This window comes from Micromys minutus (assembly GCF_963924665.1).
Source record: "Micromys minutus genome assembly, chromosome: 4".
NCBI lineage: Eukaryota > Metazoa > Chordata > Mammalia > Rodentia > Muridae > Micromys > Micromys minutus.
Window position 1 is genome coordinate 18,361,901 of NC_137973.1, and position 26,347 is coordinate 18,388,247.

General features: G+C 37.9%; 1 protein-coding gene across 1 annotated transcript in view; it reads left to right on the top strand.

Annotated features, from left to right (window-relative positions):
* PDGFC (platelet derived growth factor C) overlaps positions 1–21,930 on the top strand; it is a 162,593-nt gene extending 140,663 nt beyond the window's left edge. Inside the window, exons 4-6 of the mRNA XM_080915382.1 lie at positions 12,376–12,583; positions 16,951–17,168; positions 20,434–21,930. Of these exons, the coding sequence (XP_080771508.1) occupies positions 12,376–12,583; positions 16,951–17,168; positions 20,434–20,550 (543 nt within the window). The 3' untranslated portion in view covers positions 20,551–21,930. The remainder of the gene's footprint in view (positions 1–12,375; positions 12,584–16,950; positions 17,169–20,433) is intronic.
* Positions 21,931–26,347: the final 4,417 nt, after the last annotated feature.

Here is a 26,347-nt window from a genome sequence, read left to right on the forward strand (position 1 = left end):
ATGTAGTAGAAGATGGCATTGTCTAGCATCAGTAGGATTGGTCCTGTGATGGCTTGGTTCCCCAGTAACAGGAATGCCAGGGCAGTGAGGTAAGAGTGGGTGGGGGAACACCCTCATAGAAGCAGGGAAGGGAATATGAGATAAGAGGGTGCCAGAGGGGAAAGGGCATAACATTTAAAATGTAAATACATAAAATATCCAATTAGAAAAAAAGAAAATTGCTGTCTTTTTAATACCAATATAAAAATGTTTATAACAATCTACACAAAACTGTCAGAAGCCAAAATGCATCTGTGGATAGTGGAAGAAGGATCTTTACAGAGATGCTTTAAAATAACCATTTCAGACATTGGTTTGAAAGTATTTACTGCATGCCCATTTCCATCCCATTGTTAACCTTATATTATCCCCTTTGAAAGGAGAAGTATCTGAAAGCATACACTTGCAGCAAAAGATTCAAATCTTTCATGTGTTCACATCTTTGTAAGCTTTGTGGAGGCTAACTAATTAGCAGAAATGATTGCTTCAAATCTAATGTCACCTTTTTTTCCCCAGCGTGGAGATGTAGCCTATTGAAGAGTGGCGAGCTGTCTCAGGGGTAAAGAAACTTTCTCCCCATCCTGATGACCCCAGTATAATGCATGTTTCCCACGTGGTAAAAGGAGAACACAAAACATAGCTCAGTTCCTCTCACTGTTACATCAAATGGGTGCTCAAATCATGTAAGGGCTTTCCACTCTTCTGAGTTTCCAGTATTGAAAAGTTTAGCTCAAACTGTTGCTATTGGGTTGCTTCTAAAATAGACCTGTTGTACACTATTATTTAGCTCTTATGCTCATATAGATTGAAGGGAAATATTATGTTGCTAGTAGAGCCTACAAGAGCAGGTGTGTGATGATTCTCATGTAGCAAAGGGAGGAAGGAGGTTACCTTCAGAAAGAAATTCTATGGCTCCCACCAAAGTGACCCTTCTCATGGGTTACCTTCTCACACCGGGCACAGCTAGAGAGCTGCCATACTGGCTTCAGGTCCTCTCACCTTACTTAACTGCTCCATTGATATCAGATTCCATAGGTAATCACATGCAACAGCCTTGAACCCAAACCACTCCTCTCTTTGCAGCCTCACAAGATGCATCTTTTCTCCAAGCCAGAGCAATGATCCTGCTCACACTGAGAAATCAAATGCATGTCCTCCCTTATTAAACCCTTGTAAATGTCGGCAGTGCTTTTAATGCATGCAGTGGGCTTTGTATATTAAAAACCCTAGTTGGACATACATCTTTTTTACTCTAGTTGTCTCCCACTGTACCCCACTGCCCGTAACTACCTATTTGGGGGATTTTTATTAGGTGTTCACTGTGTTGAGTTCATTAGTTGATTTCTATTTTAAGGAATGTGATAGACTTTGCTTGTTTGTGGCTTCAGACTTGGTCTCTCTATTGGCCCAGATTGGCTTAAACTTCACAGTGATTCTGCTTCTGTTTCCCAAGTGCTAGGATGCTCTGACTATACCATTCTGCTCTACTCTGAGAATGGTTCTTGTATGCTATAATTACTCACGTAGCACTTGGCACCTTCTCTCTGTTTTGGCTTTTACCTAAAGGTTATAATTTTTCATGGAGACAAGAGAACATTACAGTGTCTGTGAAATTCATCATCAGTATCCTAGACTGGACTGTACTAGTTACGTGGAACATTCTGTTGAATAAATTACCTTCCCGCTTACTCCCCTTTAAAAGCCATATCTTACTATATCAGCAGATAATAGAGTTCTCTCCTGAGTGTGGGAGACATGCAGTAATGTTTCACAGAAGTGTTTTGTGTTTTCTGTTGCCATTGGTGATTTTTGTTACCTGTCTAAATTTTGACTGTGAGATGCGGTCACTTTTTACTGGAGTGTCCATTATGAGAGAATACAATGTAGGAACAGAACACTGATAATTCTATTTCAGGAGCTATTCAGATCTGAGAAAGAACACGAAAGACATCATAGCAAAATAGAAATGACATAGTCCAGTTTCAAAATGTTGAAATAAATGATATAAACAGCCAAAATAATTGCCACTGGTACCTTATCATCCTGTTGACTTGAGTTCATGCTTAATTGCTACATTATGAGCATCTTTTGAAATTCAGTACTCTGTAATTAAGGTAACCACATTCAATAAGCAGATTACTGAAATCATGATTTTTGGTGTGATGTTGCTTGAGTTCATGTAAAGAAAAGCAGTGAGTATGTATTCAGAAAAGGGTAGAAGGGATCTGAACTAAAGAGATTGCTATTATTTGTCAAGTTTCTTAGCATAGTGATCATCATGGCAACAAACAGGCTAAAAATTCATTTCAGAAATCACTATTGTGAAACAGTAATTCTCCTGCAGCACAACAGCTAATGAATGTAAGTCTGAGTTAGCAGAGACAAAGGTTTGCTCATAGATCCCTGTGGGGCAGAACCAGCTAGGGTTTGCCCTGTGTGTACAGCAAGTACTAGACAAAGATGCCATAACACACTAATGGATTACGTAGACCATTACGTAGACCATCTTCTTACAACGTAGACCAGTATAAATGTCAACTTATGTTTGAATAATTGTTTACCCTTGCTAAAATATTACTACTTAGAAAATAAGTATGATAAACATTATCCATGAATTTTCCTAAGCACAGAAAAGGCTTAAAACGTTTACTTATTAGTGCTCATAACTCTATAACCATTTTCTGAGGTACATGGTGTTTACCCTTGCTTGGAACCTATATCCCCTGATGATGTACTCAAAAGCAAGCTATGAGCAGTACAATCTAGAGGAGTACTTCATCTTCATGTTTAGTGGAATCTGGCAGTGTTAGTGAACACCTTTAGACAAGAATGAATATATCTCACCGAGCACAAGAGACATGATTCACAAGCCTCTGGGAAAGCTGACGTTTATGGAAGCTATGTGCACATCTTTCATTGTAAACAATTTAAGCCTGTATTAAAAAGAAAGGACAATTTTTAAGTTTAATATATGTTTCCAGGTAAATGTGAAATAGGAATTTTATTAACGTACCCTAACCACTTGTAATGGAATATCACGTTTAATTAAATAGTCTTGTTTAATTGCTATGAAATGCGAAAGGGGCACTTAAATACCCCGTTGGAGGGTGGCCAGGACTGGAACCTGTGAGATTTTTGCTGCGGTCTGAGCATAGGACCGCAGTGACCTTGGCTGAGACTTTGTCAGTTGGGGAACAGCACAAAGGATGACTACAATCTTGAGAGCTGCTATTAACTGAGGTCTAAAAGCACTCAGGATGTTTCCATGGAAATCTCATCCAGTGCTTTAAAACTACAACTATTCCTCAGAAGAAAAAAAAAAAAGAAAGCAAAATGCAGTTGAGTCCTATCTGTGCACCAGAGAAGTGAGAAGCAGGCTGCCAGGCTTGAAGCAAACCCATCATGTACAATGCGCTGAACCCTGAACTCAGGATGCACTGCCAAATCAACAAGGGTAAAGGCTGAGGAAACAGACAGGATTCAGCCATGTCTGTATCACGGGTGACCTTCACACTATTGCCAATCATTTCTGCTGACAATTGCCAAGACACGCTTTACTACTGTCTAAATATTCATTAGTTATACTCTGAACTGCTGCTCCACTTAAATCAGTTTCAATCTATTTTATTTCATGAGCCCGAGTGTTTGGCTCGCATGTATTTCTGTGCACTGCATGGGTGAATAATGTTCTTGGAGGTCAAAAAAGGGTGATGGATCTTCTGGAACTAGAATGACAGATGGCTGCTAGAAATTGACCCCAAGTCTCTTGCAAGAACAAAAAGTTTATTTACTGCTGAATTGTTTCTCTATTAGTCTATCTTAAATAAAGATAATCAAAATAGCAGCCGTCATTCAAGTGCCACATAATACTACAATGAAGCTTAGGCTCTTCTTTTACTATTAAATATATTGAACACATAGTTGAAACTATCTATTAAATATCATGACCTCTCTGTGCTAGGGTCCCTGAACACACTGCACAGGTCTGTGTAAAGGCCATTGCTGTGGGATATGAGTGAGTGGGAAATCTCTGAGCTTGGTTTCTAGAGCTCTGGGGTGAGGTGGACACCATTTCAAGCTTTGTAAGAGGGTCTTAGTTTTGTTCAACTGTTTTTACTTCAAATTCTTTCCTACTCTCCAGCATTTCTTGAGCACTAAAAATAGCAATTTGCAAGAGATTTCAATGTGATAAGGTAAAGGTCACATGACACATTGCTCTTAAGTGTTTTCAACTGCTAAAACTATTCCAGGTTTTTGTCGATGGTAGGGTTTTTGGGTTTTTTTTGTTGTTGTTGTTTGTTTTTTTGTTGTTTTTGTTGATGATGTTGTTGCTGTTGTTGGGGTTTTGGGGGGTATGTGGAATTTTTCAGATCTTGGTAGAAACAAAAACAAATGATCAAACAAAACCTTGTCTTAGTTTAGTACAAATGCCACTGAGAAAGTGCTTTGGGGACTAATTTACTTAGTCTTCCTGGGGAATTCTAGTTTTCAATATAGATAACTTCTGCTGTGCAGTTTTACCTAATGTGGAACCCTGTTGAATTACACTATCAACCCCCAACTTTCTCACAGTGTACATTGAGTCATCTGCTTCCACGGAGCCATCCCTAGGGCCTAAGGCTTAGGTGCAAAAACTGTTGCAGGTCCTTCTTTATCTTGCACTGCAAACAAGTTAGGATTGGAAGATAATGGTGTCTTCTCTTATAAATGCAGTGATAGCCTGTAACCTAAAGTATCATGGGAAGAGAAAACAGAGCCCCTTGCAAATGTTAGTCCATCAAGTGTGTAAGAAGTGACGGTTAGGAACATGAGCTTCATTTTACTTAAGCCGATGCTGGCCAAGTTTGCCATCCCGATTTTTTATTTATAAGACTAGACTAGATCTTGCTGCTTTGGAGATTATCTGGAGCTATGAAGTTATGGCCTCTGAATGCCCATTGCAGGCTTCAACATGGAAGTCACTGCTCTTAAGTGCTGGCTGAAGCCTGCTGTTCTGGTCTGGAAGTCTAATGGAGACATAACAAGGTAAATTCAATTGTAATGCTCTTTTTATAAGACCCTAGCATCTCTAGAGTCTTGATGTGAGCACAACTGGCTGTCTTCCCTAGGATTTCTTATTCTTTTTTAATTTAAATACCTAATCTCCATCACCCACACAGTATTTACCATCTGTTCTTCAGTTGGAATGCAAGCATTGGCTTTTCTTTACTGGCTTAAGGGTAGTTTCAAAAACAAAACCCAGATAACTTTTTGGACGAAGTTAGATAAGGGCGAGGGAAAAGTAAAAAGAAGCATGCAGAAATGGATTGTTCCAGGGCATTCTTGTGTCTTTACAGAACTGCGTGTCAGTTGTTCCTGGCAGGCAGTTTTGTCTGCATGCCCTGTCTGCAGCTAAAGCTCTTAAAATCAAAGCTATGTGCAATATATCATCCTGACATTATATAAATGAGGCTGGACACACCTCTAAGAAGGCTGCTGCTTAAGGCTTGAGTTTTAAAGTCCTTTTCTTCTGAGATGAGGCTTCTTCATATTGCCTGGGCTGGCCTTGGACTTCTGGGCTCAACCTCCTATATAGATGGGAGAATGAGCATATACCAGACTTTGGTTGCTTATTTTTAACAACAACAATGTAGCCCAGTATGCATTCTTCACTGTGTTAGGCAAGAATGAAGTGTAATCTTTACCTGTCTAAAATATACTACATGCAGTTGACAGAGAACATCATAAATAAAAACTTGCACCATACTTTCGCAGTTGCTATTGCTACTTACTCAAGACAAACATTTGTGTGTTTGTCTAGAGAAGCCTCACTGTCAATGATGTGTTTTCAAAGTAGGCCATGCAGACCCTAATGAAAGGAAATGCCAGTCGTTTAGAAAGCAGTCACTACGTACTGTGAACTCACGAGCAGTTCAGACTGTACTTTTGCAAACAGGGAGGCTGCTTCTCGTTTTCTAACAATAAAAGGGAAGATGATAACAAGTGCAGAAAACACAATAAACACATCCTCCTGAGGCACTCTCTCTCCGATGTCTCACTGGAGAAGGCTGTAAGGAAACTTTCATCTGCTGTCAGGCTCCAGCCACAACAGCTAGTACTTTGCCTTCCAATGAAGCCTGATAATACATTTTATGTAATGAAAATAGAAATATATTTATTTGCTTCTCAGAAACTCTTTTATACCAAGTTCCCTTTTGTGACCTTCACTTACTAGGATCTCTGTGATATTGGTCAGAGGATGTGATTCCCGACAGCAAATTGTCAGTTGACTTCTCTCTGGGTGAGAGAAGATGACAGAATATTCGGCTTTGGAAATGTGGGCTTCACAAGGGCTGAACCTTTTACCTTTTGGTATAGACTGCTCTGCAGGTTTCTTAAATGGTTCTGTAAATGGACTAATGTAGGACTGGTGATGTCACTGTCTCAAAGAGTTACATTGAAAACCATCCTGTAAATCCCCGAAGTCACATTTTTGTTTGTAGACACTGAAGAATATGACCATCCACTGGCCCACAATGAGTTCCTTATGTAGATCAATGAAATAGAAAGCAGGGAAAATCAAGTCCAATAGCCTTCTTAATGTTAAATTTAATAACCCAATCATTTGCATATTAAAATGTTGAAACTATTTATTTGTTTAACTATTTATTTATTTATTTGTTTGTTTGTTTGGGGGGGTTGTGCATGCAGAAACACTCATGCAGAGGTCAAGCATAGTTTGTGGAGTTGGTTTTCTCTTTTCAGTGTCTGAGACCTGAAGATTAAACTTGGGTCATCAGGATGGTCTGCAGGTGCCTCTGGCATCCTCAGAGTCATTTGACAATTACCTCGACTATCCTTAAATACTTTTAAATATCAAACACATTGTTTGAATTTTCCCTTGCTAAATATAGCAGACAAAAGTCTGGAAGTCTGGTATGAACAATGGCTTTTAGCAATAGGAAAATAAAAAAATGAAGAAATTAGAGGGTGTTCTTTCCTTTACCTTCTGTTTTCCATTATCTGCCTCTTCTCAAAATCCCCATAAGCAAAATGGAAGAAGCAGAACTCAGCACAGGCCAGCCTTCCCTACCCAGGGACTTTTCACGGAACCCTTGGAGAGTGTGTTGTTAATATTTCTGTGCTTTACTATCTGGAGAATCCTCTGGAGGTGGGGGACAGGAGCTTTGTGCTTATTTGGTTTGAATTTAACTCTGTACAGGCATTTTGGCAGATGTCCTACTCAGTCTACACATGTACAAGACAAGAATCTTTACTTCCAACATCTGTCATTTGGGGGAGGCTATAAAATGGAGACTTCATTGAACTCAACGCACCTATACTTTGCTTCTTCAACACCAAAGGCCTCTTTTTTGTTGTTTCTTTTGAATTAACAGCATGAACTGTTTTGTAATATCAACCTCTACTATAGCTTCTCCACTAAGATTCCAACAGATCTGGAAGCAGCCGAGAGCAGCAGCCAACTGGCACTCTACATAATTTAAGTGACTGCTCATACATCTTCCATCTGATTCTTTAGTACATGCATTTTCCTGTCTTTTCAAAAAAATCATCTAATATCCTTGTGAACAAATTGTAAAACTTGAAATTTTCATAGACATGAGATATATGCATTAAACTCTAAAAAGTCTCTTAATTTGCATCTCATGTAAATATGTACATTTTGGCTTAGATCTTTAAAATGTTCAAATGTTTTTCATTTAACTGACATATTAGATATCTAAGCAACCTAAGTCAAAATGGTTAAAAGAAAAACAAAACTTTTCCTATGTCATTGATTATACCTACAACACAGTGCCAGGTCATCACGTACATTGTATCAAAGAAATTTTGTGTTACTTAAATAGTTAGAAAACCCAGAGTATATGAAAACATATCAGAGTGATTCTCTACTCTCAAGTTTGACAATTTTCAGGGCCTACCTACATTGACTGCTCAGTTGTTGAGGTGCTTGCTTTGCATGTATAAAACCTAAGTTCATTCTCCAGCTCCTAAGGAAAAACTCCAGCTTTGTGGTAGGTCCTTCTAGTTCTAGTGCTGAAGAAGCAGATGCAAAGGAGTTCCCGAGGTGCCTGGCATAAGCAGTGACCCCTGGTCCAGTAAGGAACCCTAACTTATACAAAGAGGATTAGTGATACCTGAGAATAGACAACCAATGTTGATGTCTTTGCATGTATATGTACAAGCATTCACACTCACGCACATAAACACACACACACACACACACACACACAATTATCAACATAACTGGCAAATAAAAAAGTTTCATAAAATAATGGAAGAACATATTAGTTCTAATATCTTAATTAGATCTTTACAATAAGTCCAAAAACCCTATCGAAGGCTGTCATCTGCATTGGTGATGATCATATGTGTGGCATCATCTCCTGCTGTTTGTGAAAGGCATCTGAACTCACAAAGCCTACTGTCCCTGGAAGAGCTACCCTTGCCCAGGGAAGAGGGCTGCTTGTTTTTAGTGCATTCCAACCAGGGTCCCATAAGGTGCCTATAGAGAGACACATGGTCAAATTGGCAGAATCAAAACACAGTTTTTCGGGATGTCCAGGCTGATGTTGCCGGATGTGTAGATGGAGTGGCTCCTTAGAAAGCTCTTATGCATCAATTTGCATCAATTGGAGGAAGAAATGAGTGTGCAGAGGCTGAAAGCAGCTGTTCTCAGGGGGAGGGTCTGGAATAAGTATAATGTGTGTGGTTGTTAGGAAGACACTGGGTGGAAGGTGACAGAATGAACATGGTTAGGCATTAGGCAGAAGGCCGGATCATGGGGCCTGCATACTAACTGCTGAGGAATTTGGATTTTAGCCATCAGATGAGAAATCATGTGATCAGTGACATACTACTTTAGTTAGATAAAGCCACACTTCAGCGATGTAGGGCAAAAGCAGCAAAGACAAGGCTTGGAGTGGGCATGGACAAGAACTGACAATGAGAAAGAAGATCTGATACACTGTTCCTTTAGTATAATAGATGTTGTTGTTTTCTTTGGGTTTCCCAAAGAAATCTGTGATTGCAAAAGGAAAAAAAAAATGAATGAAGAGAAAATATGAGAAACAATTGAAAAAAAAAACTCATTCTTGTTCCTTGACCTTATTGTTATTAAGTTTTTTATTTTGGTTTAATGGGTGCATGTTGAAATCACTGTTTATTGAAGATGTCTTAGGAGAAATTTTACTCTTATTTTGTTAATAGGAAATTGTGAAGGATCTTATTTTTAATGGCTATCCATCATTCTGTAGTGTGAATACAAACATAGATTATTGCAATACTATAAGCTTATATTTTTCATGTTTTCATTATTTTAAATAGGATTATAAATTAATATCAATCAAGATAAATGCCTTATTAGATACTCTTCTTTCTGTATTGGTTTAGGTATGTGGTATCAATTCCATTGTAGTTAAAAGTGTATTCATGTTTTTACACTTACTTTGACCTGCTCTCATGTTAACTGCCTTATAGCACATATTACCTTGATTTTGCATCAAATATGGGACAAAAAAGTTGAACTTTCCGGCTTTATATAAAAATGTTCAGTCTTCCCCAAACTTCCTCTGTAGGTTGCCTCCCTTTTTTGCTCTTTCAAGCCACAGCGTGATGGACATGTTTGTCCTTATTTCTATTATAGGACCAATATACATGCTCCGGTCTCTTGACTATAGCCTTAGCTCTGAAGAGGCGTGTTCTCATACTTACGCTCCTCTAGGCACTGCCCAGGAAGTTCAGTTTACTCACACCATCAACAACACATTTACAACTCCTTCTAAACCATGTATGTGCGGTAGTATGTCCCATTTAGTATGCAAAAGTGACCTCAGTTTGTTTTGCATGAATTCATGGATTTTAAGGTATTATTTTCTTATGCATTTAGATGATTCAATGTTCAATTTGGAGTTTGCTCAGTTTCTTTCATCTTATTATCTTTTTAAAATATTGTCCAGACACTAGCCTACTGGCAGTCATGATTTGATAATAGTCTCTCCAAGTGTCTGCCTCTGTCTTAATTTTGTCTGATAAGTCTATTATGTTAAAAGCATGTAAGAAGGTTCTTCAAACTGATATTCAGTGGTTTAGATTGCTCCAATCATTTGATTTTAATTTTTACTTAAATGTTTCCATTGCTTTCACCTCTTTTCTCTTTGTGTGTATATGTACCTGAGTGCAATCGCCTTCAAAAAATCACCAGGAGCAAGAATTACAAAAGGTTGTGAACTACCCAGTGTGGGTGTTGGGAAGAAAACTCTGGTCCTCTGTAAGAGTATTGTATATATACTCTTAACCTCAGAGCCATTTTTCCCATCCATATATTTTCAATTCTACTGATACTACCTTGGCTTAACTACTAGGATATATTCTCAGTTAAGGAAAGGAAAAGATAAAACACAGGAGGAAACGATTAAAATGTGCAGACTTTTCCTTGTGAGTCCATGTTTGACTTGTGGAGATATTATTAATGTGTTGTTTGAAAATTCCAGACCTTAATGTGTTTGGATAAAATTAACTTCCTCTTCTCTCTTCCCTCTAATTCTATTCATTCTTCTACTTTCCTCTCTAACATCATGTGCTCTCTAAATAAATAAGTAAACTCATTGAGTGCACAGTCAAGCTATATGTGCTATAGGATAATCTACTGGAGCCTAAACAGGGACCACATCCCTTAAGAAAACTCTCCTCCTCTCAACAGCTATTAGTTGCCAATAGTTTCTCAGTGAAGAGTGGAATTTTGTGAGTAACTCCCACATTCATGCAGGCTTTGGGGCTGGTTTGATGCTTGTGAATGTATTCACAAACCACTGTCAGTTCACATGTTCAACAGCCTTCTCATGTCTATCAAATAATTTTCACTGTAGATGTCCGGTACCTCTGACTCTTCTGATGCTTCTGCTACCTTTTCTCAGTTCGCTGTCTTGTGGGGAGAGGGTCTGATATAGCTGTCCCGTTTAGAACTGAGCACTTAATATCTTTTATTTCAACATGCCGACCACTCAGTATTTATCTCCATTTTTTACAAAATCAACAAAATGCTTCAGTTTTGGAGATTGAGAGGTACCTTAATATAAGTGTATAAAGATAAGAACGTAAGGCCAGGGTCATTACTACTGACCAATTAATAACCATAGGTTCTCCTCTGTACCCTACTGGTTAAACCATAGGCTTTTGAACAAATAATGGGATCAGGTATTGGTTTCATCTTGTGGAAAGTGACTTAAATCTAACCAGAGAGTGGTTAACTACATAGTATTTGAGCCACTATTGCAATACTGGGTGTAATCTAATAGGCCACATGATATTGTAGCTTACTGTGTTCATACCTCAATAAGATTATTGATTATTTTTCCTAAATAGTGTGCAGAGCATCTTCTAGCACTGTGAAAGCTAGCCAGTGAGGATGAATGCTTCAAATCAGGACCAGCTTGATTTCTCCATGTCTTGTTATGAAATCATGCTGTATCTACAACCAAGTCTTATTTTTAAATTCTGGAGAACAACCAAACAAAATATTCTACATTACTGAGGGATCTATGAGACCCTCAGAAGTCGGCACTGGTTATAAGCTTTGTGATAGTCATATAGATTGACAAGTTGTTTCCTGGCCTTTTTCTTGTATCTTAATCACATATCTAAAATTTGAAAAGTAAACGTATAAAGAAAATAACTCAAACTGATTGAGTAGATAAAGCTTTATTCGTACTATTCTGTGTAATATTGGGGGAGTCATTATGTTTTTTGAACTGTTGGTTTTCATAATTTATAGAAATCAGAAAAGCCCACTCTGATTTCCAAAATCTTAACACATGTTAGACCTGTAATTAGACCTTTAGCTATCTTTCCATCTTTTTATCTCTTTATTTCTAACATGAAAAATCTGTATCTGGCCCTGGGTTCCAGTGGAGGCATGGATTAGCACATAGTGCATGTGCTTTTTAGTTTCTAGTCTGAGTAAACAACATTCACATCAAACTTAGAAACTTAGGTAGGGTAACAGAAATAAGTATCTGTTATACCTTAGAGACCATTGCACAGAGTTGGTCTACATGTGGTCTTGCAAAGTACTTAGTGTTTTCATTTCATTTCTAGATAAAATATCATACATGAATTCTAGGTTGGCCTCAAACTTGAAATTCCCCTGTCTCAGCCTTCTTCTGTGTCATTGTGTTAAAGACATATAACATTAGGGTCTGCTGAAATAAAATGAGTTGAATGCAGTCTTGCTTCCTCTGTATGTCCAGCACTGGTCTGAGTACCTTGGTGGACATGAGGAAAAGGAATACACTGACAATTTCGAAACAGCTAATGGGGGATTTATTTCACTTTCAGCAAGTCACAGAAACTACGAGTCCTTCAGTGTTGCCTCCTTCGGCTTTGTCTTTGGACCTGCTCAACAATGCTGTGACTGCCTTCAGTACCTTGGAAGAGCTGATTCGGTACTTAGAGCCAGATCGATGGCAGGTGGACTTGGACAGCCTCTACAAACCGACATGGCAGCTTTTGGGCAAAGCTTTTGTGTATGGAAAAAAAAGCAAAGGTAAGCTCCCTCTTCAGGTTAGAGCTCATTTAATTCTCTTAGTTATTGATGTTCTCCAATTCCTTTGCCATGGTTTCTAAAATGGAGAGTTTAGAATGCCTTCTGTTATATGCTTAAACAATTTATTTTATTATTATTTAAACACAGGACTTAAATGAGAATGTAAACTAAGGAAAATCACTAGTGCTTCTGCTAAAAATTCTAGTCACTTTCTATTTTATTAAATATAGTTTTGATGGGGCACTCTCTCCCATTTGGCAAGAATTAGTGCTTTTTCTAATCTACATTGTGAGATTTAAAATTAAAGATTAGAACTAAAAATCAAAAACCAGAAAACGTTTAGGGCTAGAAAACTGGGATGTTTTATAGAAGTCATTCTTACTGTGTATCCCCTGGGTCAGAGTTGCATACATTTTGTAAACTTAGAAAGTTTTAAAGGGTAGGTGAAATTGTATAAACTCAAGATAGAAGTTCCCAAGGTGGATTTCACAGCAAGAAAACAAAAGCCTTCAGGAGAACATAAAATTGGTATTTTCCTATCTATAAAAATTCTTCCTTTGAAACTGTTACTTCTGACCCAATTGGCTTATCTTCTTTGAATTGCAAAATATCTGATAACTAAACCCACTCTCTCAGGGATAAAAGGGGGGTATTAACCACATTTCCAATAAGGTTAGTTAGTTTTTATGGGAATATCAAAAGTGAGGGAGCTACATGGAGAGAAGTAACAGGAAATTGGGACTGCTCTCTAAAACTGGGTCTTCTCAGGCTCCTGTCAGAGACCAGCAAAGAGAATTTATATGAACAGAACGATGACTAGTTACTTTTAGCCATTCCCCATAGCAGATTGCACCAAGCTTTTTGTAAACCCCATCAGACGAAACCTGATTCCTGCCTTTCTTACATGCCCTTGCAGCCTTCCTGATCATGAGCTTTCATCTCTGAGGGTCACGTTTGGACCTGCCCAGGCCTGGTATTTCACGGTGCTGACAGACGTAGTTTCCTTTGAAAAGTGTTTGAACATGATTCTGTTCAAGGGCAGAGGCAGCTGAATCCTGTCCAGATGCTGAATGCCGCTACATATTTATCAGATCTGATCTTGATGAATATGCTACCAACCGTCATCACTTCCCTTTTCTGCTGTTAGGAACAGGAAGCTGAAGATCTGCAAGAGTAGCTGAACATCCCACGAGTTGTACCTTTTGTTAGCAATAGGAATTAGATCATGAGGTGAATGCATAGCAGAAGTGAGAAATTGGTTTTAAGATCACGTGGAGCTTTTGAGCAGTGATTCTCGATTCTATTGTAAAGCTGTTCTTTTGAGCCAAGACTTCAAGTCTGGATCCCTGTGTCTGCTGCTTATAGATTAGGCCACAAGCTAGGTTATAATTAAATAATTTGGTAGTGAACCAGACTTTTTTGAAGTATAACACATTCACCACTGAAGCCCTTTGCTGTGGACCAAAAACATTCACTTGAGAATGATGAAATCAGCATATACTTTTAGAAGTTTACACAAACTGAAAATGCAGGTGTGGGCTAATATCTGGAGACAAGATCAGCCACCCTGCAAGAGCCTTTCTACAAAGGAGCTGGGAAATACTTCTAAAAGCCTCTGATTAGACATTGAAATAGATTTTCCCCAGAATAAACATATCACAATGTTAGCACATTTGTCTTGGAAGGACCACCCTCAGGTTGTATTTCTGTAATTTGATAGCCTAGGATTGAATATCTGAAAAGGCAGGAAAGACTCACAGGGTAAAATGTGTCTGCAATTTTCGTCAGTAGTACCCTTTCTGGTAAAACTTACAGTGTTGAGAAAATTTCTCTGAGAAATCATGATTTACATCAGTGAGAGGGTCAATATTTTTACTCTTTACTAACAAATTATTCCATCTCTCAGGAAGCAGTCTTGGAGAGGTAAAGGAACCCCCAAGGCTGTTTTTCTGTATTTACTTTGCAAATGTTTTGCAGAGAGAAATTCACGTAGCTTTTTTGTTTTTTATTCCCTCTGTTTCTCATTATTTAACCTCCTATTTTGCACAATGCTTGTAAGGTTTCTCTTTTTGTACAATTTTCATTCAGTGAAGATGATATTGGTTCAAAGCCTTTAGAGGCACAGGCCCATTTATGTTCAAGATGAGATGCAAATTTAAACCCTTTAACTCTTTAGTCCAGGATAATCTGTTAGCATGCAGTAATGGGTTTTGTCTGGTTTTCTTTATATCCTTTTCTCTAACTCCAAGTTTGCATTCATATCGTGGGGCTACAGGGGGGAAAGCTGAAAATAAGCTGTTTTCTAAGTCAAGCTTAACAGTAGTTTCAAAGGGGTCTTTTGACTTGTGAGTCAAGGATGATGAATGAGGATGTGGGGTGGAAAGTGTGTTTAAGTTTTCCCATTGTAGCAGGTACAAGATTACACCCGGGAAATCCACCCTGGCCCTTTATTGTGGTTAAGTAAACATTTTAAGGAGAAGACAGGCAGACCCTTTTCCAGTTTTGTGAAATAGTAGTATGTTTAAAAGTACGTGTGGTAGGTGAGGGTCCTTTTAAAACCGGAAGCTTCATTAACATTCTGAAGCTTTAGATGGGCCATAGAAATTGCGGTAGCCAACCGGGAAGCTGTGCACTTTTATGCATTCTCTCCCTCCCAGTCCAGATAGCATTTTCATCCAGATGGTCCTAGTCCATCATAAGTAGAGTAATGTACCAACCATTTGGCAAAGGGAACACAGTAGAATCAGCGATGTTATTAACATAGCGACCCTATTACCTTCATCGGTGATGATTGGTCTTCACAGGGAGTTTGGAGGTATTCACTCATTTGCTTTTAGTTTTTGTAAACTCGACTTTTACGGGTTTGTTTTAATCCTTAAATAGTCAAAATTAGGATTTAGATTAAATAAAATACGCGTTTTTAGCTGAGTACATCTTTTCCCTAAACCCTTTGGCAGTGCTTTGGAAATTCAGCCACTTTCCTTTGCTTTTCATCACTCCTATGATTAAATATGGTTATAATTTGCAATTAAATATTCAGAGCCTAATAGAATCCTTAGAGATTTTAAAAGCCCCCCTTAACAAACTATAGCAATTTAATACTGTCAAGAAAGCAAGTACTTTATTCTTATTTACAAACACATGTTAAAACTTTTAGAAACGGTTGCTTGTATTTATCAGGATTGGAGTCTCACAACCATTGTTTCTGTTTAAAACTGTTCTTACATCAGAAAAACAATAATGTCTATTTCTATTTTATAACCATTCCAGTATTAGTTTAAAGATACATATACTTTCTATAACACTATATTTTAGGTAGTTTCTTAACATAAATATTAACCCCAAATAAATACAGGGGTCTGAAATAGTTAATTTGACTTGAAATATTTCTATGGGAATATGTAGATACAGCTATATAAGAGAAACTGAAATCACATTGGAAATACATATCCTGTAAGTACTCTTTATGTATAAGTTTGTAGACAGCATAGCGCTGTTTTAACGTAAGTCTCCTGAGGCAGTGTTCATGTAGATAAAAACAAGAACTCTTTAGGGAATTTTCCTGCACATCTAATAAAAGGATATTGTGTTTGTTCATCACAAGCAAAATTTAAAAGATGATATAGTTAAACAGTTAAACAACTCGAAAGAATAAAGTCAGTGGCTACTGGTTAACCAGCCCTCCATTTTTCAGAAAGGGACCAATAGAAATCTGAAGGAATCCAATTGTTCAACATTTCAGGGGACGCCAATACCTAGGACACTGAGGCTCAGCTCTCCAGCGTGTGCTGTTACCCTGACATGTGTCATCTCTCTGACTGCTCAGCTGTCTTCAAAAACATTTTCTTCGCTCTCCTTAGATTTCATGTTCCTTACAGCCAGAACGATTGCAGAAGCCCTGTGGATGGGTTTCAATGAGCTGTTCTGCACTAATTGTAAGAGCCTGTAATCTTTTTCTACAAAGTATATCGGCCCTTTAGTCAAAGTGTTCATACTCCCACGTCCTCTGCCTCCCTGCAATGCACTCTTTGTCTGCTTTTTGACCAAGGTTAAAAGGTGTAGTCCCTGTTCTCTGTATAAAGCTTTGTATTTGTACTTCTCATCTGTTTCATTGGCGCTGTTCTTCCTCTTAAACAATGCCACCTCTTCATTGGTCACAAAGTCATAATGATGCTTTGTTTACTATGAAACAGAAAGTCCAATTTGTGAGCTGTGAAGCCATACAGCCTAGCTAAGATGAGAAGGGATATTGTTAGGGTTATCATTCATGGAATAGCGAGATCGCTTTTAGAATAGGAGCTTAAAGAAATGGAATCAGCCTCAAAGCATGAACAATTTTTTTTCCTTGCTTTTCTTATGCCCTGTAGTGGTGAATCTGAACCTTCTCAAAGAAGAGGTAAAACTGTATAGCTGTACACCCAGGAACTTCTCGGTGTCCATACGGGAAGAGTTAAAGAGGACAGATACCATATTCTGGCCAGGTTGTCTCCTGGTCAAGCGCTGTGGAGGAAATTGTGCCTGTTGCCTTCATAATTGCAATGAATGTCAGTGTGTTCCACGTAAAGTGACAAAAAAGTACCACGAGGTAAGTACATTGTTTTCTACACAGTTTCTGTGGGATGTTTTCTTCCCTAAAGACAAGGGAATAAATCTAAAATACACTGGTGATTGGGATGGAAATGTTCCTGTCATAGAAATATAAACACCACCGCTAGAAAGTGTTCTTCTTTTCACTTTTAAAATAAGGGCCTTTCATTTAAAAGGCAAACATTGAAAATGTGGAATGTGTATCGTGTAATGGTGGATAATAGCTGACTGGTGAAGTTTTGATTTGTTGTTGTTATTGTTGTTGTTGTTGTTTTTTATGATATTTGGATTTCTGTAAACTAGTCAAGTGCCCTGTTACTGAACTACCCTAGCCCAAATCAGACAAGATTGATATTTCTTATAATAAACACGCAATATCTTTTCTAAGGAAAAACAGAGTGAAGTTTTTTAACTATAAATTTTCTAAGCTACTAAAGGTGAGTAGTTTAAAGACAAACTTAGAAACAAGTCACCATCTAATTTAGAGCAATGAGATCTTTGATAATTGCTTTTACATATGATCCAATCTCAAAATATAAATACTGTGAGGACAGTTATACCAATGTTCATATTACATTTGTAACCTCAAATAGCATACTCCATGTTTGATGTCTTCTGACTCGCTGTCTTCCTCTCTACCTGAATTTTATGATGATGAATTATTGGCGAAGGACTGAACTTGTGCTGAGCAAAAGCAGTGTGAAAGTCTGATAGCTGGAATGGGTTTGTTGCTTTTCGGACTTTCATAATCGACCCAATAATTTCTCTGTATGTATAACTTCATAAATTTAATTATTCATTACTTCATAGCGACAGGAGAAAATGGAGGACAGAAAGAATAAGTGAAACTGAGAACTATGTGATCCTTTGCTCCTACCTCTCCATCCACTTAAAAGTTTCAATCCCTTCCTGGAATAACTCTATCAACTGCTAGGTGTTCAATAAGTGAGTCTTTAGATGGCATTTCATATTAAAGCATAGCAGGAATGAACACAGATTTTCAAACCTTTAGGTGAATATCATTTCCGATGACCGAGCCGCAATACAAACTGTTCTTAAGATACCCTGCCCTCTCTTTCTCTTTCTTTCTTTCTTTCTTTCTTTCTTTCTTTCTTTCTTTCTTTCCTTTCTTTCTTTCTTTCCTTTCTTTCTTTCTTTCTTTCTTCCTTTCTTCCTGGTATCCTAATATACATTCTAATGTTCATATATTTCTATTCAATATTGTCTATGATCTGCAGGCAAATTATTATTTCCAGCGGTATCTTTTAAATGTTATAACTTTCAATGGAGTTTAAAAGCAACAAGAACAATACCTAGCTCTTTACTACAAACTCTTAGCCCATTCATTAAATTTCTGTAGCAAGAGTTTTGTCCTCATTGTGAAGATGTTCAGAAGACACATATTAGGAGAGCCAGGCAGATGGAGGCAGAGGCCACCTGAGCCTACCGTACAGTCTTGGGGAAGTTCTCTTGTTCTGCTGTATTTCTTCAGTGCTGAGTAGAGAAACATGAAGAGGTAAAAGTGGGGCTGACACTGGGTCTACTAATGGTCTAATTTACCAAGAAACAAAACAACAGCAACAAAAACTCATTTCAGAGAAGGAAAAAAAGCATGAAACAAGAATCTGAAATAAATAAAAGAGATATGTGAAATAAAAATATGAAATAAATAAATAATACCATCATCAATTTTATAATTCATGACTCCCAGCTAATTTAAAGCACTGTCATTGACATAAAGTAATATACAATTATCTAATTTGTCAATCTTGCATTAAGGGGATACAGATGCACTGACTATGGATCCACAATTATAAAATTTAATAGACTGGAAATATTCCTTTTGAAGTTCATCATCTTTGGTACTTCCTGTAAGACTCTGAAGTCTTTCTTTCAATAAAGCAAGTTGCTAAACAAACAGATGATCAATGATATTGAGGCTTCATTAAATTGTTATTTATTATTCTAGCTTTAATAATTCATCATTTGGCCTAGGTGCAAACAACTATTTCCTTCAATGTGTCTAAATCTATTTATTCATGTGTAAAGAAAAGCAATAATGGCAGATTACATCATAGGATTATTATGAGTTAAACCCATTATTGTCCCTGGAACCCAGTAAGTATTCAAAAAATGTGAGCCTATTAAGCTCTGCTAGAGTCACGTGCTCCAATATTATGTATCCATTCCCCAGGTTTCTTCTGTAAGTCTTCAAACAAATAGTGGTAAGATATGAGTTGGGTTCCTGTGGATTAATGACAATTTACAGGAATAGGAAATTTTCACAGTCACTTCCTGGAATTCTCCATGTTACACATAGAAAATAGGGAAACTGAACACTTTCATGTTATTATGTGTGCTGGGCTTTGTTTATAATCCAAAGGACATAATTTCTAGAAATTATAGTTTCTGCATTAAATAAATATTGACTCTCCAATTCTTCAGGTATTTTTATTAGAATGCACAACTAGATCCCTTTGTCACTTTAAAGAAACATTGTTCATTTTGCCACCTATATTCTTTGTTTGAATCCTAAACAACCTAAACTGTGAATAAATTTATTTAATAGAGGCCTCATTGTTACTGCTGAGCCTCCTTAGCACTGTTCAGTAAGATCCAGCTGCAGAAATTAAGCCGTGGCTGAGGCCAATGCCTATGAAGTACATCTATCTAATCCATCTCATCAGCTTTATAGAGGACTTGAAGTGTAGCCAAGAAAATTAATGAGTGGCATAATTGAGCAAGCTCAGCTGTGGAATGATCAAGTTTCTTTCCACGCTATACCCCATGGTTGAGTGTACGGCATCAAGTGTAAATATTTGCACAGTTTGAGAAAGAGAGTATGAGGAGAAGGAGCAAAAACAACAGCAAAACAAATTGTACATCAGTGGTTTCAAAATCCTTGAGGTGAAATTATCCCTTGTAGGATTACATTTAGAAAGTAATAAGCACATGGTGCGTGTTTCAGTTTAAGAGCTGGTCTGTGTGCTTTGAAACTTCGGGCATTAGTGAGCCCTCCCTTTTTTTAATGAGAGGACAGTAGTGGATGACTTGGGGTGGGGGGGCGCCTAGAGTGAAGGACTGTGCATGTAACTTCATTATATAACACAAAAAAGCATGTACATCTTTCTTAGGCCCCCAATGTTGTTTACTTTTTTATTGTGGCTTTTGTTTTGGTTTTCTGATTTTGATGTGTCACTTGTCCGCAAAGTCAAATATAATAAACAATGTTTTTTAAAGGTGACATATTTATTCCCTTATAGGTCCTTCAGTTGAGACCAAAAGTTGGAGTCAAGGGATTGCATAAGTCACTCACTGATGTGGCCTTGGAACACCATGAGGAATGTGACTGTGTGTGCAGAGGCAACCCAGGAGGGTAACTGCAACGTCCGAAGCAGCACACCATTGTCTGCACTGGCATTCAGCATCCCTTATGAGCAAATCTTACCTGACTAGTGTTGGCCGCAGGGCTCTCCTCTGCTGGCTATGGTAAAGATCGTCCTCAGGTGTCTCCATCCCAAACCTCAATTGTTTGCTTCAACAGCCTTCCCCATACAGAACTACAGTGTCTTTTAAAAGATCCAAGGCACCAAAAGGAGTCAGTCACACATGGATTTTAGAGGATGCCCAAACAATGGAAGAGGTCTTCTGACCACAGAGATGAATGGAGATCGCTAGCAAGTTCCAGAATGACAGCATTTCTTTTCTACTGACAGCATGCAATAGCCTAGTTGTCTTGATATGGGAAAGTGATGTCAGCAAAAGAAAATGGTGAAAAAACGCACACCTGACTGTTAACGATGCAGAAAATAACTTGGACTTTCCCTTCATGTTTGCATATACAGAAGATCTGTCTTCTACCAACTCAAAGCTTTTAGGGAGCAGCTATGTTGCTATGAATTAAACATGCCATGCTGATAGGAAAGACTGAATTTTTCCAAGCTTGGCAGCTTCTCTGCCGTTTGGAAGAAGAGAGGTATGGTCATGGTTTGGAGAAAGCACACTTGTGCAGAGGAGTGGCCTTCCCTTCCCTTCCCATCCTTTCCCTCCCCTCCCCTCTCCCCCTCCCCTACCCTACCCTTCCCTTCTATTCTCTCCCCTTCCTTTCCCTTCCCTTCTCTCTGAGGTGGTTTCTGTGTTTCATTGTGTACATTTTTATATTCTCCTTTGGACATTATAACTGTTGGCTTTTCTAATCTTGTTAAATATTTCTATTTTTACCAAAGGTATTTAATATTCTTTTTTTATGACAGCCTAGATCAACTATTTTTAGCTTGATAAATTTTTCTAAACAGAATTGTTATAGCCAGAATAAAGATGATTGATATAAAATCTTGTTGCTCTGACAAAAACACATGCATTTCTTTCCTGTATGGTGCTAGAGCTTAGAGTCATACAGATTTAATAAGATGGAATGGGGAAGTTTCTAGAATTGGTAGGCTGCCGGGACATTTTGATAACAACTGAATTGTCATCAATTCCCACTTCTGTTCTTTGAGATATAAATAAACAGAGCATGTATAAACATTCACATGGAGCCATTGCTAATCTACCCCTTTCAATGGGAAGAGAAACACACCTTCCCAATACCGCAACCAGTTCCAGGAACAGTGTTCTGGGATATATTGCGCTATATGGACACATTCTATTTATTTCAAATCTGGGGTTTTATTACCTTTAAACTCTGCTCCATATATTTGTATTAATACTTGGATATTTTTATGTACAGAGTGTATCATTTAAGGATTTCACTTATTGTACTCTTTGGCAATTGCAAAGAAAATCAGCATAATACATTGCTTGTAAAATGCTTAATCAGTGCCTAAGTTTTGTGGTGACTATTTGAATTAAAATGTACTGAATCATCAAATAAAAAAATCTGGCTATTTTGAGGACAAGTGGAAATATTTATCTAAGTGTGTGTGTGTGTGTGTGTGTGTGTGTGTGTGTGTGTGTGTGTGTACCCATGAGTCTGTCTCTTTGATTCCAAGGAAAGGAAGATCATAAAGTCCTAAGTTTCCATCTTTTGCATTGTATAAAAATATCTGCCCGTTCAGCCTCCCCTGCCTTTTTTTCTAATGTCTTTTTATAATAATATTCTTAATAGTAATTTCTGATTAAATAAATTGCTCAGGATCTGAAAGTCATGTGTGCATTGTAAAGGGTATAGTGATAGATTATATAATGAGATGAAATGAGAGGCAGATTTCAGAAGTTTCTATTCCTGTCTCCATTTACTATGGCAACATCTGATTACAGTTTATAGAAGCTGGTCTGTAGATTACCCAGGGTATTTGGAAATATAGTCCTACCATTCCAGGCACAGATCTCCTGGGGTCTGGTTTTTTCAGCACTTGGCTCTAGGCTTGGTGGAAACATTACATGCACAGAGCCAGTCTCCCCAGACTGAGCTTCCAAACTGTACCCATTGCCTTTGCTTCTATTGCTGGCTGCCCTGCTCTGTCTCCCATTATGGGAGAAGCATGTACACACATAAACATGTTGTCTGTCTCATTCTCTTGAACCTTTTGCCCTTTTGTCCCAGTGTTATAGAGACCAAGCAATAGCTCCGCCACCAGACATCATGGAAATTACAGGATACCTGCAAGTTTACAGGCCTTACTGGCAAAGTAAGAACTGTGAGAATCCCCCACTAGATGTGCTTAACCTTGGTATTTCTAACCATTTCCCTAGTAGGTTTTAAAATCCTTATCGTCTCGTTGGTGGTCAAAGGTGGTCATAAAGGTCCAGTCCCTACTGCCAGTGAGTGAGGGTAAGTAGGAAGCTGAATTGTCTAAGATCAATTACACTCGTGATGCTGGTTGTGTTACCTACGCCAAAATAAGCTAATACATTTATGGCACATGGGACCTCATTTTCTCATAAGTCTGTAAAGTGTTGACTATATTGACCACCAATTTGAGGATATGTGATATCATTGGCTCAGACTTCTGTCTCTGCAGCAAAGGCCTCTTTTGCATAATGATGTTGATTCAACTGAAGTATAGCACTTAGTTACATGAAGCAATATTCATTCCCATGTTTTTTTCATTTCAGGCTCTCACTATCCCTTTCTCTTTCTCATCAAATATTTCCTATAAATACCTTGGACACGTGCAAAACCAAAAACAGGTAGTTTTTCCCTTAGAAAATCAAATTGTATGAATAGATTTTTTTTTCATGGTTTGCTTTCTTCTCACATGCAATAATGAGGCTGAGAAAATTTTACTTTTTTTCCTCTTCCTCTTCCTTTTTTTAGATACTGTATGTATTTACATTTGGAATGTTATTATCTTCTCTCAATCCGCTCCCATCCCCCCTCCTAATCCACTTGTCTTCACAAAGGTACACTCCTTCCTAATCACCCTCTCCACCCCAGTGCCTTGTTATTCCCCTACATTGGGGAAACGTGCCCTCCCTGGACCAAAGGCCCCTCTTCTCACTTTGATGCCAGACACTGCTATCTTCTGCTACATATGCAACTGGAGCCATGGGTCTCTCCATGTGTGCTTAATGGTTGTAGTGTTTTAGTCCATGGAAATTGGGGAAGGTTTGGTTGGCTGATAATGTTGTTCTTCCAATGAGGTTGCAACCCTTTTCAGCTCCTTCAGTACTTTCTTTAGTACTTTTATTGGGATCCCCGTGTTCAGTCCTATAATTAGCTAAAAGTATGCTTAGCTGTATCTGTATGACTCTGAGGAGGCATCTTTATCTGGTTCCTGCCAGTAAGTACTTCTTGGTATCAGCAATACTGCTTGGGTTTGGTGGTTGCATATGGTGTGCATCCCCAGGTGAGGCAGCTTCTGAATGATCTTTTCTTTAATCCCTGTTTCTCTATTTGACCTTGTATTTCCTCCCGTGAGTGTTTTGTTCTCCCTTCTAAGAAGGACTAAGTCATTCACATTTTGGCCTTCCTTCTTTTTGAGCTTCATAAGATCTTGGAATTGTTTCTTCGGTATTCAAAGCTTTCTGGGGCTAGGTTGCACTTATCAGTGAGTGCATACAATGTAACTGGGTTACCTCACTGAAGATGATAGTCTCTAGTTCCATCCATTTGCCTAGTAATGCCATAAAGTTATTGGTTCTAATAGCTGAGTAGTACTTCATTGTGTAATTGTACCACACTTTCTGTATCCATGCTTCTGTTGAAGGACATCTGGGTTCTTTCCAGCTTCTGATTATTATAAATAAGGTTGCTATGAGCATGGTAAAATATGTGTCTTTGTTATATGTTAAAACATCTTTAGGGTATATACCCAGGAGTGGAATAGCTGGGTCTTCAGGTAGTACTATTATGTTCAATTTTCTGAGGAACCACCAGACTGATTTCCACAGTGGTTGTACCAGCTTACAACCCCACAAACAGTGGAGGAGTGTTCTTTCTCCATACATCCTTATCTAGCATCTGCTGTCACATGAATTTTTGATCTTAGTTCTTCTGCCTAGAATGAGTTGGAATCTCAGGGTTGTTTTGATTTGCATTTTTCTGATGACTAAGGATGTTGAGCATTTCCTTAGGTGCTCCTCTGCCATGCATATTCCTCAGTTGAGAATTCTTTGTTTAGCGCTGTACCCTTTTTTAATAGGATTCTTTGATTCTCTGGGTTCTAATTTCTGGAGTTTTTTGTATATATTGGATATTAGCCTTCTATCAGATGTAAGATTGGTAAAGATTCTTTCCCAATTTTTTGGGTGCAGTTTTGTCTTCTTGACAGTGTTCTTAGCCTTACTGAAACTTGGCAATTTCATGAAGTCCCATTTGTCGATTCTTGATCTTAGAGCATGAGCCATTGGTATTCTGTTCAAAAAATTTCCCCTGTGCCTATGTGTTCTAAGCTCTTCCTTACTTTCTCTTTTAATAGTTTCAGTGTATCTGGTTTTATGTGGAGGTTCTTGATCCAATTGGACTTGAGCTTTGTACATGGAGATAAGAAAGTATTAATTTGCCTTCTTCTGCGTGATGACTGCCATTTGAACCAGAAGCATTTGTTGAAGATGCTGTTCTTTCTCCATAGAATGTTTTTAGCTCATTTGTCAAAGCTCAAGTGACCATAGGTGTGTTGGTTCATTTCTGGGTTTTCAATTCTGTTCCATTGAACTTCTTGCCTATCTGTACCAATACCATGCGGTTTTTATCACAATTGCTTTGTAAATTAGCTTGAGGTCAAGGATGGTGATTTCACTCGAAGTTTTTTTTTGTTTTTTTTTTTTTATTGTTGAGAATAGATTTCAATATTCTAGGTTTTATGTTATTTCAGACGAATTTGAAAATTCCTCTTTTTATCTCTATGAAGAATTGAGTTGAAATTTTGATGGCGATTACATTGAATCTCTAGATTGCTTTTGGCAATTTGGCCATTTTTACAATGTTGATTCTTCTAATTCATGAGCATGGGAGATCTTTCCATCTTCTGAGATCTTCTCCAGTTTTCTTCTTTAGAGATTGAAGTTTTGCCATACAGATTGTTCACTTGTTTAGTTAGGGTCACACCAAGGTATTTCATATTGTTTCTAACTATTGTGAAGGTTGTCTTTTCTCTAGTTTCTTTCTCAGCCAGTTTATACTTTGAGTAGAGGAAGGCTACTGGTTTCTTTGAGTTAATTTTATAACCAGCCACTTTGCTGTTGTTTAGGAGTTCTCTGGTGGAATTTTTGGAGTCTCTTAAGTATACTATCATACCATCTGCAAATGGTGATATTTTGATTTATTCATTTCTGACCTGTATCCCGTATCTCCCTTTTGTTGTCTAATTGCTCTAGCCAGGACTTCCAGTACTATATTGAATATGTAGGGGAAAAGTGGGTGGCCTTGCCTAGTTTCTAATTTTAGTGGAACTGCTTCATGTTTCTCACCATTTAGTTTTATGTTGGCTGCCAATTTGTTGTATATTGATTTTACTATGTTAAGCATGGGCCTTGGATTCCTGATCTTTGCAAGAACCTTTTAAGGAGTATTGAATTTTTTCAAATGCGTTCTCAGCATCTAGTGAGATGATCATGTGCTTTTTTTCTTTCAATTTGTTTATATGATATTTTACATTGATGAATTTCCTTATATTGCAGCCCCTGCATCTTTGGGATGAAGCCTACTTGATCATGGAGAATGATTGTTTTGATTCTGAAGTCAAATCTTATATAATATATAATCCCACTTCTGAGAAGCCCAGCCTTTGTTTT